The sequence below is a fragment of the Notamacropus eugenii genome, chromosome 1, assembly GCF_028372415.1.
Source record: "Notamacropus eugenii isolate mMacEug1 chromosome 1, mMacEug1.pri_v2, whole genome shotgun sequence".
NCBI classification, from domain to species: Eukaryota; Metazoa; Chordata; class Mammalia; order Diprotodontia; family Macropodidae; genus Notamacropus; species Notamacropus eugenii.
The window spans coordinates 631280001-631294593 of record NC_092872.1 but is presented as its reverse complement, the minus strand read 5'-3'; the positions used below and the strand labels follow the sequence as shown (position 1 = coordinate 631294593).

The 14593-nt window shown below is 34.9% G+C and overlaps 1 protein-coding gene across 10 annotated transcripts in view; it reads left to right on the top strand.

The window, feature by feature from the left end:
- TIA1 (TIA1 cytotoxic granule associated RNA binding protein) overlaps positions 1 to 14593 on the top strand; it is a 43641-nt gene that overhangs the window by 12120 nt on the left and 16928 nt on the right. For 2 of the 10 annotated variants that reach the window (XM_072635277.1, XM_072635276.1), the window contains exons 2-5: positions 9551 to 9647; positions 13433 to 13531; positions 14135 to 14189; positions 14355 to 14387. In XM_072635277.1, the coding sequence (XP_072491378.1) occupies positions 9551 to 9647; positions 13433 to 13531; positions 14135 to 14189; positions 14355 to 14387 (284 nt within the window). Of the gene's footprint in view, positions 1 to 9550; positions 9654 to 11218; positions 11256 to 13432; positions 13532 to 14134; positions 14190 to 14354; positions 14388 to 14593 lie in introns of all 10 variants that reach the window. The other 8 variants (XM_072635275.1, XM_072635274.1, XM_072635280.1 and 5 more) reach the window with 6 other exon arrangements.

The window sequence follows — 14593 nt, the reverse complement described above, 5'->3', positions numbered from 1 at the left end:
AAATAGTTTTCAAGGAATCTGGTGATTCTTGAATTATCTTTCATTAAACTGTTTTTCCAAGTCAGTTTTTTATATTAGATATCTTAAATTTTCTATTTTTTTCCTTTTTTCGGTAATATTTCTTACTGTTACAGTTATTGATTTCTGTCAGGTCCGTTATAGTTTTCAGACAATCTGTTACTTCGACAAGATTTACCACTTACTCTTCTAGCTATTTGTCTTCTAATTCTTTTCTCTGTAGCTTTTATTTCATTCCCCACTCCACCCCTCCACCCCCCAACCTCCCTTGTATTAATTTCTTCCAAGTATTCTCATGTGGTCTTTGGGGAACATCCTTTACTTTCTTTGAGTTTGCTTGTAGTTATGAAGTTACTTGTTCCTTTTTGGGTATCCCTAGATCTATAGTAATTTTACATATTGATTAGTCTCTTAGGTTTCCCTCCTGACATCTCTCTAGCTTTATTTATTTCTTGAATTGGGACTTTGTACCAGGGTCAGGCTCTGACCCCTGCTGTCCTTTTGGTTAGGGTAGTTGGTCAACTTGGTCTCAATCTGGATTCCTGCACTTCTTTTGCCTACTGGGGATAGACCTTAGATCTTTGAGATTTAGTACTGAATTTTCAGGGTTTTCTGGCATCTTAGGCAGAGTGGAGTTTATAAAAGGTCTCTCATATCTGGTCTTCTGTCTGTACACAGAACTTAGAGGCCACATATGTCTCTTGCCCATCCATGGTCAATCTGGGAGGTTGTCAATTTGTTGTCTGTCCTGGAAGTTCCTGTTACTTGTGGGATTCTGGTTGACTTTTTGTATATTTCTGGAGTAGAAGAAGTCAATATAACTTCTCATTGGATTTTTAAATCATTATTCTGTGGATCAGTTGTGAATTTCAGCTTTTTCAAAGAGTAATAAGCTTGTGGGAGCTTGCTGATATGTCTCCATTTCTATAGCCACCTTGTTTGGAAGAATCACTTAGTAGTTTTTGTTTCTTTGAAAGTCTCAAACTTGTTTCTTATTTCTTAGCTGAATTGACTTGGAGATAGCTGTCTAATAATCTTAAGTCTTTTAAGGATTTACAAATAACTCAGTTGATTAGAACATGGTGCAAATGAAGTTGGTCATTGGATCAATTCTTTTTTGCCTTTTTGATTTGTAAGAAGAGGAGAAAACAAAAATTTATGACTTTCACCAGAATATGTAGATTATTCTTAAATGATACCACCTTTTTGTACTTTATCTTAGAGTATGCTGATGGTTAAGAATTTTAGTAGTAAACATTATAGAATTTCTTAAAGGACTGTGCTTTGAGAATTCATCTTCACTGTGACTTTACATGAAAGTTTAGCTATAATCCTTTTTTAGAAGATTAAAGAGCCACCAATATTCCCTTTCTCCCCACTCCATGTACAAATTCAGTCAATAAACATTAACTAGTATGTACCAGGCTCTGTGTTAATCATGTCTATTAAGGTCTATAAAAAGCAAAAGACTCTTTGCTGTCAAGGAGCTCACAATCTAATGAGGGAGAGAACAAGGAAACAAAGTACAAACAAGCTTATGTATAGGATAAAAGGAAAATAATTAAAAGGGAATGCACTGGAATTAAAAGGAGTTGAGCAAGGCTTCTTGTAGAAGATGAGCCTAAAAGGAAGCCAAGATTAGTCAGGAAGCAGAAAAGAGGAGGGAAAACATTCTAGGCACAGGAGATAACAAAAGAAAGAAAATGCTGGGATTCAAGAGATAGAGGGTCTTTGTGGGACAGCTTTGAAACCAGTGTCACTGAATTGAAGAGAATGTGGTAGAGCATAATGTCTAAGAGGACTAGAAAGGTTGGGGTTAATGGTGGAGGTAGACCTAGGTTATGAAGGCCTTTGAATACCAAACAGAGCATTTTATATTTTATCCAAGAGGCACTAGGGAGCCTTTGGAATTTGGAAAATTATTTTAGTTGTTGAAGAGAGATTGGATTGGAGTGGTGAGAGACTTGAAGCAGACAAATCCACCAGTAGGCTATTGTGATAAAGTGTGAGGTGATGAGGGTCTGCACTATAGAGTGGGGGAGATGGGGCATGTCAGAGGAGAAAAGGAGCTTACAGGAGAGGTGATTGCAAAGGTGAAATCAACAGACCTTGACAACAGCTTGGATGTGGGGGGTAGGGTAAGAGATAGTGAAGAGTCCAGGATGACTCCTAAGTTGTGAATCTGAGGGACTGGGAGAGGATGATGTTGCCCTCTATAAAGTAATAGGAAAGGGAGGAGGTGGTGGTGGGAAGTTTGGGGGAAAGATAATGAGTTCATTTTTGGACATACTGATTTTAAGATGCTATGGAGCATCCAATTTGGGATGTCTTGAAGGCAGTTGGAGATCAACCAAGAATTTAAGGCAAGATAGGTTGATTTGAGATAGGTAGATTTTTAAATCCGTGGAAGTTGATGAAATCAATTGAAACTATAGATGAAGAAGAAAAGAGGGCCTCAGACAGAATCCTTTGAGACATTTACATTTAGAGGGTATGATCTGGATGAGGATCCAGTAAAAGAGACAGAAGGAGTGGACAGATAGGTAGGAGGTGAAACAGAAGAGAGTAATGTCCTGAAAATCTAGAGAGAAGAGCATGAAGAAGACCTGGATCAACATTATGTAAGACTGCAGAAAGGTCAGGGAGAATGAGAATTGAGAAGAGGCCATTGGAGTGTTAGTTGAGAGAATTGGAATTAGTGTTTTTATGCTTTTGCATGTTCTTCCACCTAGAATGTACTTCCCATGTCCTTTCTACATACTCCAAACCAGTCATTATCATATTATTGTGAAGGAAAACATCTGCTGGAAATCTTCACACTCAGTGCAGACCAAACATGACTTCAAACAAGAAGATAAGTATTGCTCCTACACCTTCCTTAGAAAAGGGATGGAATTTAATTGATAGAATGAGCTGTGCATTATCAGATATGGCCAATGTGTTGATTTGTTTTGCTTCATTGTACTTTGTTAACAAAAGAGACAACTGTTGGGTCAGGCTGTGAGATGATTTGAGGAAATTATAGTCATATATAGTCCGTATAGTCATGTATGAACATATGCTGTTGGTGGAGCTTAGTAGCATTGTTAAGTATTTGTATCCTATGTACAGAGTTGATAATTTATTTTTAGAGTTTTAGTACTTTGGAGTCCTATTACATTTTTTATGCTTAAAAGCCTGTAACTGTATGTGTGTGTTTCCAGCCATGCACCTGTCACCAACATAATACTACCTTGCACTTTCATTGCCTGGGTGTATAGAAAGGGTTAAGCAGTGCTAGTGGAATTGAGGCAACTTGTGGGATAAATATTCTGGGAATATTGAGAAATTGGTCTGTCCTTTGTTAAGAAAACTGGACTCTAGTGTATATTCTGCTGTTATTTAGCTTGGGATCTTGGCCAAATCCTATAGCTTTTCTGGTTTCATTTTTAAAAATGAGAATTGAACTCAATCACTAAGGTCCTTTCTGTCTTTTAAAGCTAATATTTTAGTGAATGTTCTCATATGTTGACATTTTTTGAAGCAACCTCTGGTTTCTTATTGTAGTAGTGTCAAATTCAAATAGAAAGGATCTTGCTTGCTTCTGGAATATTGATGTAGAAAATTACAATTAACAGAAAGAAGGCCAGAAGGAATCACAAACTGGACAGCTTTGTAGTATAATGTAGTATTATATTTTTATTTATTTTGTTAAACATTTTTCAGTTACATTTTAATCTGGTTTAGATGATACTTGGGAATTTCCAGTTTCTTGGAGTTGGACACCTCAGTACACTTAAAATTTTAAAACTGCTGTTATTGGTCACATCTTCATAGAATATTAAACTTGAAGTAGAACTAAGAACCCATCCGAATCACCCTCTCCCCCACCTTTTTTTATTTGAAGTATTCACAGGAGACAACAAAGGTGTGAGTGTGCGTATGTAGATATGCCAACTATAAAGAGGGAGGGTGTCAGGAAAGTCTTTGTAGAAGGTGCCACTTAAGCTCAGCCTTGGAGAAAATGGGCTTCTGAGAGGCTGTGAGTGAGGAGGGGATCTCATTCTAGGTGTGAAAAGGGATGGAGACAAGAGATTGTGTTTTGTATGAGGAATAGCCAAAGAGCTAGCTTGGTTAGAGGGAAGGGGTGGGGAGAGTAATATATAATGGAATTGATTTACAATTTTTAAACTATAAAATTACTGGAGTTGTGTTAATTTCTTTCATCCATATTCCTTTTTTGGCATAAATAATTTAAATTAAAAAAACTAATAAAAATAAAATGAGCTTTTCTGTATACATGGTAGAACAGAAGGAGGAGATTGTAAATGAAACTGAATTATTATGTGGGACTCTCTTTTCTTTTGAAGTTAATAAATTCATCATGTAACTTTCAAAGCTGTCCAGTTTGTGATTCCTTCTGGCCTTCCTTCTGTTCATATTTCATTTTTTTAACCCTAGCTTCTTTCTCCCTTCCTGCTGAAAAGAAAAGCAAAACCTATAGCAAGTAATCACAAACAAACAAAACAGATTGCTACAATGACCATATCTTATGCATATCTCTTTAGCCGTTCATCCATCCATCCATAAATAGGTCTCTCTCTCTCTCTCTCTCTCTCTCTCTCTCTGCCATGGTCAGGGTAGGAAATTTATTTTGCTTGACTGTACATATCTGTAACAGATTTTGTTTTTCAGTTGAAGAGAGGTAAAGGGAGAGAGGTCAGATTTTTGCTGATTAAAAAAGTGACATTTAATTTAAAAAATACAAGTATGACTGAGAGTGGCTCAGGGATCATGTCCACCAGTTTACTCAGTGCTCAAGGATGCAGTTCATCTGGGTCAGGGGACTTTGAACTCATTTTGGACAGTTAAATGCTCTCTTACCATCTCTTTATTTATCTTAGGTATCAACTCTTTAATTATTCATTTTTGTTTTGTCCAGTGTAAGTATCATTCTACATGGCAAAGAAGATAGAAGCAAAATAAAAATAGAGCAGCTCTCTTCTACTCCCTAAAAGGTTTATCCTTAGATTATTAGATCAGGAAGAGCTATTAGGGATCATTTGTTTCAAGCTGAGGATCAAAAAAGTTAAATAGCTTTCCCAAATTCACACAGCAAGTTAGAGGCTTGAATCTCCCAAGTACCAGTTTTATCATGCTACCCTTAGTTTGGCAAATTTGTATTCTCAAACAGGTTGTTTTATAGAATGTAGAAAATGGTGAAAGAAAAGAAGTTTAGGTGGTTAAAGTCACTGCTGGGTCTTAACAGATTTGTTTTACGTTTAAGCATCAGGCTTCACATGGTATGGGGAAAAAGGAGAGTATTAAAGGTGGAAGCAGGGTCCTAATGGCTGCATCTCTGCCTAGAGATCATGATGTAGAGAAAAATCCTGATGTCGCAGGGGTTAAGAAAATCTAGGTTCTAGGTGCTTATCCTATTGTTTCTGTCTAAGTGGTTTAGTGGGGAGAAAAAACCTTGAAACCACTAGGACTAAATCTCTTTCTCAGATGTAGACATAGACACGTACAGATATATATACAGAGACACATGAACGAGAGAGTGTTCATTCTACATTTTCAGACTTTTACCTATATTTAAGGAAGTAGATGGCATGTTTCATCATTAGTCCTTTGACATTGTGGCTTGTCATTATGCTGATCAGAGTTCCTAGGTCTTTCAGAGTTAGTTTATCTTGACAGTATTATTGTAAGTATACAAATTGTTCTTCTGGTTCTATTCAGCTCATTCTGTCCATACAGTCTTCCCAGGTTTTTGTGAACCATTTCCTTCATTTTTATAGCACAATAGTGTTCCATCACATATATATGCTATAACTTGTTCATTCATTCCCCAATTGATTGGCATCCCTCAGTTTCTAGTTCTTTGCCATCACCAAAAGAGGTATGAATGTCTTTGCACATCCTTATTTCATTTAGGACTACTTAGTCTACCCTACATCTACTTACCCCTTCTCCTCATTCTCTTTTATTTCCCTTTTGAGTGAAATGCCTTTCTGCACCCAATTTTGTGTGTGTATTCTTCTCTCCTGTAAATGGCATTTGAAAAATTATGGAGAATAGGAGAGGTGTTGCAGCAAATGTTAAATGCTTAGCTTTCAAAAAAAGGAAAGAAAATGGAATCTGTATTCCAAGTCAGTGAGCCTAACTGCATTTCCTGGCAGAATGGTTAATGAACATCTTCAAAAGGAAGTGGTAATTAAAAACAGGCAGCATGGCTTAATTCAAGAATGAATCATTCCAGTATAACCTTGTTTTCTTTTTTTGACAGGGATCTCTGTAAGTTCAGGGAAGTGCTGTAGATTTAATATATATAGTTTGCCTTCATTTTAGCAAAACTTTGATTAAAGGCTTATGCTATTCTTGTGGAAGAAATGAAGAGATGAAAATTTGCTGTTCATCTGTGTCCAGCTCTTTGAGAGACCCCCTGGTCCTTCTAACCTGAAGGGCTCATCTTCCAGGACTCTATCTTTTAGCATTTTAATATTGTTTGTGGGGTTTTATTGGCAAAGATACTGGAGTGGTTTGTCATTTCCTTCTTCAGTTAATGTAGACTAGATGATAATAAATTTAGAGCAGTAATTCCTAACTTAGGATCTAGAAATTTGTTTTAAAAATATTTGGTAACTATTTTAGTTTCATTTGTAGTCCCATGCATTTTATTTCATTTATTTAAAAACATTTAGTTTCACTAAACTGTCAAATATGATAGGTGACCGGGGAGTATGGTGATGGTGGTAGATGGTCTCTGACATAAAAAAAAGTTAGAAACCGCTATTAAGAGGGATTTGGAATTGATTGATTGGCTAAACTGTAACAGTAACCATTAATTAGTCATCTTAGAAGGGAAGTCTCCAGTGGAGTGCCCCAGGGTTTCTCTGTAGCTGTTTAACATATTATCATTGTGTTTGGAATAAGACATAGATATCACACTCATAGTTGCAGATGACATTGATTGAGGATAGATAGTTAATTCATTGAATGACAGCCAGAATCTAAAAAGATCTTGGTAGACTAAAATATTTGGCTGAATCTGATCAAATTTGGGAAAAACATAAATACACTTACAAATTTGATTTTTTTTCCGACCCAAATGTAAGATGGAGTAAGCATGGGTTAGACAGCAGGTTATCTGAGGAAAAAAAATCTGGGTTTTTAGCCTATAAGCTCAATATTCAGCATTGTAACATGGTAGCCAGGAAAGTTAATGTAAACTTGGCCTGCATTGAGAGAGTCATAGCTTCCACAGGCTATATTTTCTCCAGTCATAGTGCAGCTCATAACTTACCCATGCCCTTTCAACTTAGGACACTCCTGTCCTGCCCTATAAACTTTTTGAAAGGTATACTCAGTATGCTAGAGGAGGGAAGGAGCAGATATATTACCTGTATACCAGTAATGCATAAGGGATGGCCCATCATTTATTCTTTGTTCTGCCAAATGACTGGCCTACCTTTTCTCTCCCTTAAATGGTCCATAATATAAAATTGTATTTTTAATATTTTTTAATTGAATAGATTTGTTTTTCAGTGCTTAATTACAGAAATAAATGAGTAGCCTGTTTTATGTTTCTCCTAAGGTAATTTTTAAGCTGTTAATTCAGTTTACTTTTTACTTGTAACTATCACTTGCTCCTGATGCTCTTTGGTTAGTGTCCCTTAATAGAAAGTTTTCCATTGTTCCATTAAAAAGAGCACTCCTTTGCTACCTTTAAAATGCTCTGTTGACTGTCGAAAAAGGCCCGGAATTTGGGCCCAGGAGGCAAAAGCTAAATCTGACCTTTGCCATTGACCTTTGTGACATTTCTGACCCTGATTTCTTCATTTATGCAGTGAGGGAGATGAAGATTATATTTTACAGCTCTAACATGCTGTGACTCTAAATAGAATTGTCTAAAATGACATAAATTGGGTATTTGGGGATGTTAAGAGAATTGTTTAGGATTTGTGTGCAGTATGTGATTTAGTTAGTAATGTCAATCAAGCATATAAAATTGTACTACAGATCTCAGTTTAATATACGTAGATGTATATGCATAGAGCATATATACATATGTTTTCTTTTTAGAAGTTTTACAAATTTTCTATTTTTCTTTGTGTTCTTGGTAATTGTATTTTACTACTTCTGAAGACCTGTGGCTTTATATGACATAGATCACAGTTGCTCCACATCTTAGTATTTGTAGATAATGGTAAATAATTTGTAGATGACTTCCTGAGTCATCTAGTGATAGGTCATGAAAAAGTTTTGCTTGATAAATCAACAATCATTTACTAAGTACCAGGCCCAGTTGTGCTGAGCGTTGGAAGTCCAAAGACTAAACTAAAACAACAAAACTTGATTGGCCAGCTTTCTGGTAAAGAGTTTTCCCGAATATAACAAAGCTAGAACATTATTCTAATGTTTCATCTTGTGATAGATTTGATCCAACCTTGGAGCACATGTTCTGGCAAAACATCCAAACATTGAGGCTTTGCATTTGTATTGGGTGCTGAACCTACAGATTAAGTTTGAAGCCACCTAAGTTTGAAGTAGTTCTGTGAGCAAAATACTACTGTTTTAATTACAAGTTAGATGAATTACAAATATTAGGACTGCTGCCTAAATTTTGTTGTTTGTTGCAAGGTATATTTTTCATATGTAACATAATTAATCCATTTAGAATTTTACAAGAACATCTTGTTAGGTTTAGTATTGGTGATCGTGAATCTGATTTGAAGCAATAGGATTAAACTAAGAGAAAACCTTCACTTAAAATAAAATTGAACATTTTTATTCTTACGATGAAATGTCCAGTATAATTTTAAGTGACACAGTTTTTGCCTACGTACATATTATTAAGATACTTCTCATCTATTGAGATTCTCAGTGTGTCCTGGGATGAATATATCTTAAAGCTGACCCAGCTTTGCTTAATCCCATAGTCTTCCTTGTTTTTAGGTCAAACAACTTTAGAAACAATGCAGAAGGATGACTTTTATTTTTAATTTTGATAACTTTAATTTTTACATGAACTTTGTTTTCAAACACACACCCACTATTAAACAATCTCTTGTCACAAAGAATTTTTTTAAAGTTCACAATTAGCCTACAAATCAGTGGAATCTGATTTTAAATTCAATGTTTCATACTTGTAGATCTCCAGCTCTGCAAAGAAATGAAAGGAGGTGCATTTTCATGTCTCTGGGGTCAAGCTTGGTCATCATATTTAGAGAGTTCAGATTTTATTGTTCTTAGCATTTAATTACTGTAGTCATTGTTTATGTTGTTTTCCTGATTCTGCTATTTTCAAAATCCAATTCATAAAACTATTCCAAGTTTTTTTAAATCTATTTTTCACATGATGCAGTAATACTCTTCATTCATGTACTCCTATTCTCCTAGCTATTCCATTGGTCACCTATGTTGTTTCCAGTTTTTTGCAGCCACAAAAATTGCTGCCATGACTGTGACTATTTCGAAGTATATGGGGCCTTTCTTTTTGTCTTTGACCTACAAAGAAACACTTTGAAAGATGATTTTTTTGTTTTTACAGGTATGTAGGCAACCTTTCCCGAGATGTGACAGAAGCTCTAATTCTTCAGCTGTTCAGCCAGATTGGACCATGCAAAAACTGCAAGATGATTATGGATGTAAGGGTATTTTACTTAGTTCTTTTTTTTAAACTAATAATTCCAGAAATTAATAATTCAGAATTTGTTAATTATTAATGAAGTTGGGGGGAGGTGTGTGCATAAATATATACACATGTATACACATACAATACATATAAAGTGAATTGTTGAAGTTAGTCACTGAGCGCCACTTTTTCCTCAACCTTTTTCACAGAAAAAGAATGTGCCATAGGTGGGAATTTAAGGAGTTTTGAGACATAAGGCATAGGCTTCTTGGTTATATTTGAAATGCCTTTTAAATGGATATAAGGAATCTTGAAATTAAATGTTAGTAAATTGAAATTATAGTAAAAGCCCTTCAGTATATTTTTCGAACTTTTATTGAGGGCTTTCATTTTTATTTTGCATGAGCCATTCCTGGACAGATCCCTACATAAATTTTGAGATCCCATTTTGTTACAAAGAAAAGCAGTCAAGCAAAACACATGACCACATCTGGTAGTGTAGGAAATGTTTTACACATGTAATCCCTGCCTCTGAACTGAAAGGAATGAGATATGTTTTCATCAAATTTGTTTTTTGGGATCAAGACTGATCATTACAGTTATTTTGTATTCATTTTTCTCTTAGGAGGCTACAGACATTAAAAATGCATTTTTAAGTTTTAAAATTTACATTTAATTAGATCTCATCTACCTGTTTTGTAAAACGATTTGGCTTTTCCATATAAACCTTAGTATATTCATATAGAAGTGAAATCGTGGATCTGGTTGGTGGTAGAGAGACTTAAAAATGCACATTAAAAAAGTCATAATGTGGGGAAAAAAACATCCATAGATATTCCTTTTCTTAAAGTTTAATTTTCTTTTCCCTCTCTTGAAGCTGTCTTAAAAGTCTCTTATTTCTCTTTTTTTCAAGATACCACCCTGAGAATTTAGTTTAATGGGGTACTTATTTAAATGTTTCCTCCTGTATTTCCCTCCCTATATCCTCTAACCTTTCTCCTATATTTGTTGTTTTTTTAAAAATTGACTTTGGACTTCCAAACCCTTTGTTGTATATATTTTAAAATTCAAAGCATTAGTGCCCTACATCTGTTTCAATGCCTCTAATATTACCCTTGTTTGTGTACTCTAATCAGGCTTAAAAAATTGTTCTACTCTATGGGTGCACTGTATTGACCTTAAATCTACCACATACCTGTGGATTGGGGTCAGTGGGTTGGAATGGGAGTCAAGGAATGGTAAAGTTAATGGTAAAGGAATCTCCCTTTGAGATTAAAAAATATTTTTTCCCTACTTTTTTCTTTCTTCCTTCATTCTTCCCATTCCAGATTTTTGCCTTGACCTTAGATGAACAAGAAATTTAGGCTTTACCTGTGGAATGGAAAAGGAAAGTTTGCCCTTGATAAGCACACCTTATACAGGGTTGTTTTCTTTTGCTGGACTAATCTTTGAAGATTTTTATAAGTCATGTCTCCCCCTTCCTCTTCCCTTTCCCCCAACCCTAACCCCCAAAGCATGAATTCTCTGAGCATTTCTTGGGAGCAAAGGATTATATGAACATCCTTTCTTTGCTCTAATTTCCAGGTAGACTGCTCAAATGCCTTCTTGTGGTCCAGGCTTAGTAAGTCATATGAGCATTCATTTTCATTTGTATATTCTACTTGTAAGATAACTAGGTACTTTCTGATTTTCCATTTTATTATATAATGTTGCATTTTTTACCTTTATTGTACTCCCTTGTATCATTCTGCTCACTAACAGCACAGGTAGAGTTAAAAAAAAAAAGATTATGTTTTATGGGTGCCTTTTGTTTTTACACTATGCAGTTATTTCCAGATAGGCTCCTTACACTCTTTTGTAACAACAAATAGAAGAAACAGTTGACGTATTTAGTATTTCTTTACATGTCTTCTGAAAGGAAAGAGATGCTTCCTCATCTCTTTTCCTTGACCAAGATTGGTCATTATTGTTATTCATTGTTTCAGTTTCATTTTAGTATTATTTTCATTAATAGTATAATCAGTATGCTAATATTAGTCTTTAGGTTCTGTTTGGGATTATATATTTAGTGTTGGAAGAGACCTCTGGAGGCATTTAGTTCAATCCCTCTCATGTCCCTCCCCACTTTTTCATTTTTTTAAAACAGATGAGACCTGACGGTTAAGTGACTTGCTTAGGGTCACACAGATAGTAAGGTACCAGAACCTGGACTTGAACTCAGGTTCTTTCAAGTTCAGTGCTCTTTCTGCTATCATTTACAACTTTTGCCCTTAGTTTAATCAAATAGGTCTTATCTATATTTCTCTAAATTTCTTGCATTCATTGTTTCTTATGGTTTAGTGATACTACATAACGACAGTTTGTTCAGTCATTTCCAACTGATGAAGTCCCACTTTGCTGTCAGTTTTTTGCTGTCACAAAAATGTGTTGCCATGAATATTTTGATTATATAGTATCTGTCTTTTTTTCTCTTTGAGGTATATACTCAGTACTAGGCTCTCTGGGTCCAAGTGTATGAATAGTTTAGTGACTTTTCTTACATAATTCCAAACTGTACTTGAGAATGTTTGGACTTGTTTATAGTGCCATTCAACAGTGTATTAGTATTTCTGTGTTTCCATAACCCCTACAACATTGACTACTTCTGAGTTTTGCTGTAATGAGGTGTCAGATATGAGCCCTTGGTTTTTTTTATTGGGCATTTCTTACTGTTAATTTGGAACTCTTTCATTAAGGTAGTTGTAGTTTGCACTTGTTTTTTTGCAATTCCTGTTCATATCCTTTGATCTCTTATTGGAAAAATACTGGTAGAATTTCTACAAATATAACAGTATTTTAAATTATACGATATTAAGGATGTCTGTTCTTTGGTTTTTTATGAAATAAAACTATTAGTTCTTTTATTATATCCCCTTTTGTATCAAAATTAGATTTCCTTAGTGAAGTCTTTGTCCCAAGACCTCTTCATTGCTTTTGGTTACTTCCTTTTCTTGTCTGTATTGCTGATTGATATGGTGAGATTATTTGAATATTTATAGCATTGTTCCACTTTAAATGCTTTAATTCCTTTGAACTTTGGGGGCGTTAAGAGTTAGGAGATGGTTTTCATTTTTTAAAGAGATTATAGAAAGAGAAATCCCATAGATTACAAGGCCAACTTGTATATTATAGTGTGTACAAGTAAAATATTGGTGGTGGTGTTCATTTTTATATTTGATATAACACCTCTGTCATTTAGTAATTAATGATGAAGGAACTTCCACTGTTCAGAACATAGACATGTACCAGAAAGAAACCAGTAAAATCTCTGTCAGCCAAAGTAGGTGTTAGAAAGCCCATTTTATTTATGAGAAACTCCTTCATGCTCTCACTCAGAGACTGTATACTATTGTTTTATAGCTAATAAGCTTGATAATCTGGTTTCTTAGTTTATGATCAATTAGAAACTGAGGTTCGGGAGACTCTTTGTTAATGATTTATTTGCTTCTGCATATGACAGCTAGAGGACAAAAACTTTAAAAATCCTCAAAAAGAAAGGAAAATCTGCATACATAACTGAGTAGGTTACCCAGGAAAAGATTACGTTGCATTTAGTATACTCTGTCTTAAGGTGGCACCATGCTTTTTGAAAGGTTTCCATATGAAACCAATGTCAAAATTAAAAAAAAAAAATTACTTAGTGATAGTAAATAAATGCGATTTCCCCATGTACAGCTTTTTTTATATAGTAAATATTTTTTAAGTAAATGGGTAACATAGAGCTTTAAGAAATTGTTTTTTCTGTGTTTTCTTCAATAGACGGCTGGAAATGATCCTTACTGTTTTGTGGAGTTCTATGAGCACCGTCATGCAGCGGCAGCACTAGCTGCTATGAATGGACGGAAGATAATGGGTAAGGTAAGCTGTCACGACTGAAGGGTGGAGTGGAAATTCAAAAGTTGTTATACAGTATTAAGTGGATGAGACACTTCTAAAGTAGCAAAAAAAGGTCATCTGAACTCCAAAAGGTAAATTACATTATTCCTCTTAGCTTTTAACATTAAGGGAAGGGGTGGGGTAAAGCTACTTATGTTGTAGCCTACCTTGAGGAAAGGAACTAAGCCTTACTCATCTTTGTGTCCCCCCACTGTGCCTTGTTGCACTTAGTAGACTCTCAGTTATTGTTTGTTGAATGAAGGAATTTTAATTAGGTATGGATGAAACCTTATAGCAGGATTGGGTACTAAGGGGAGGTTGGAAACAAGAAGAAAAATGTCTCATCAGCTAACACTTCAGGTAAGATTAATTCAGTGATGTGAACAGAGAACAGGATATAGGAAAGATACTTCTATTACCTTTTGTTTCTATATTATAAGTTAAAACAAAAGAGTTTAATATGTTCACTGTAATCTAGTTAGTATTTCTTTTGTGTTCATCATAGACTTGTGCAATTTTCTTTATTATATACATGATAAACTAAGTTTTGAAAGTATCTAAAACTTTTGAAAATATTTTTTGTAGGAAGTCAAAGTGAATTGGGCAACAACTCCTAGCAGTCAGAAGAAAGACACAAGCAGTAAGTGTATTTTATAGTCTTCGATAAGTTATTTTTATTGTGCAGTTTTATTATAAAGCGTAAGCATCATACATGTTTGCAGTAATGTTTTGATCTTTATCCTAAGATATGATTTAATATGCTTGTGTTAATACATTTAAGAACAAATCTAATCTTTGTCATCAGGTAGTACCGTTGTCAGCACACTGCGTTCACAAGGTAATTGTATCTTCTTAAACATAAAATGAAATATCTCTGAAGGGTATTCACTAACCACCTGAAGTTTTTTTGTTTTTTTGGTTTTTTTATGGGGAGGAGGGAAGGGCTATATTTGAATTGTCTTTGGCAGTATTTCCCCATTCTTCTCAGCATTGACAGAATGTGACCTGTAGTAGACCGTTGTAGTCTGGTGCTATTTCAGGTAC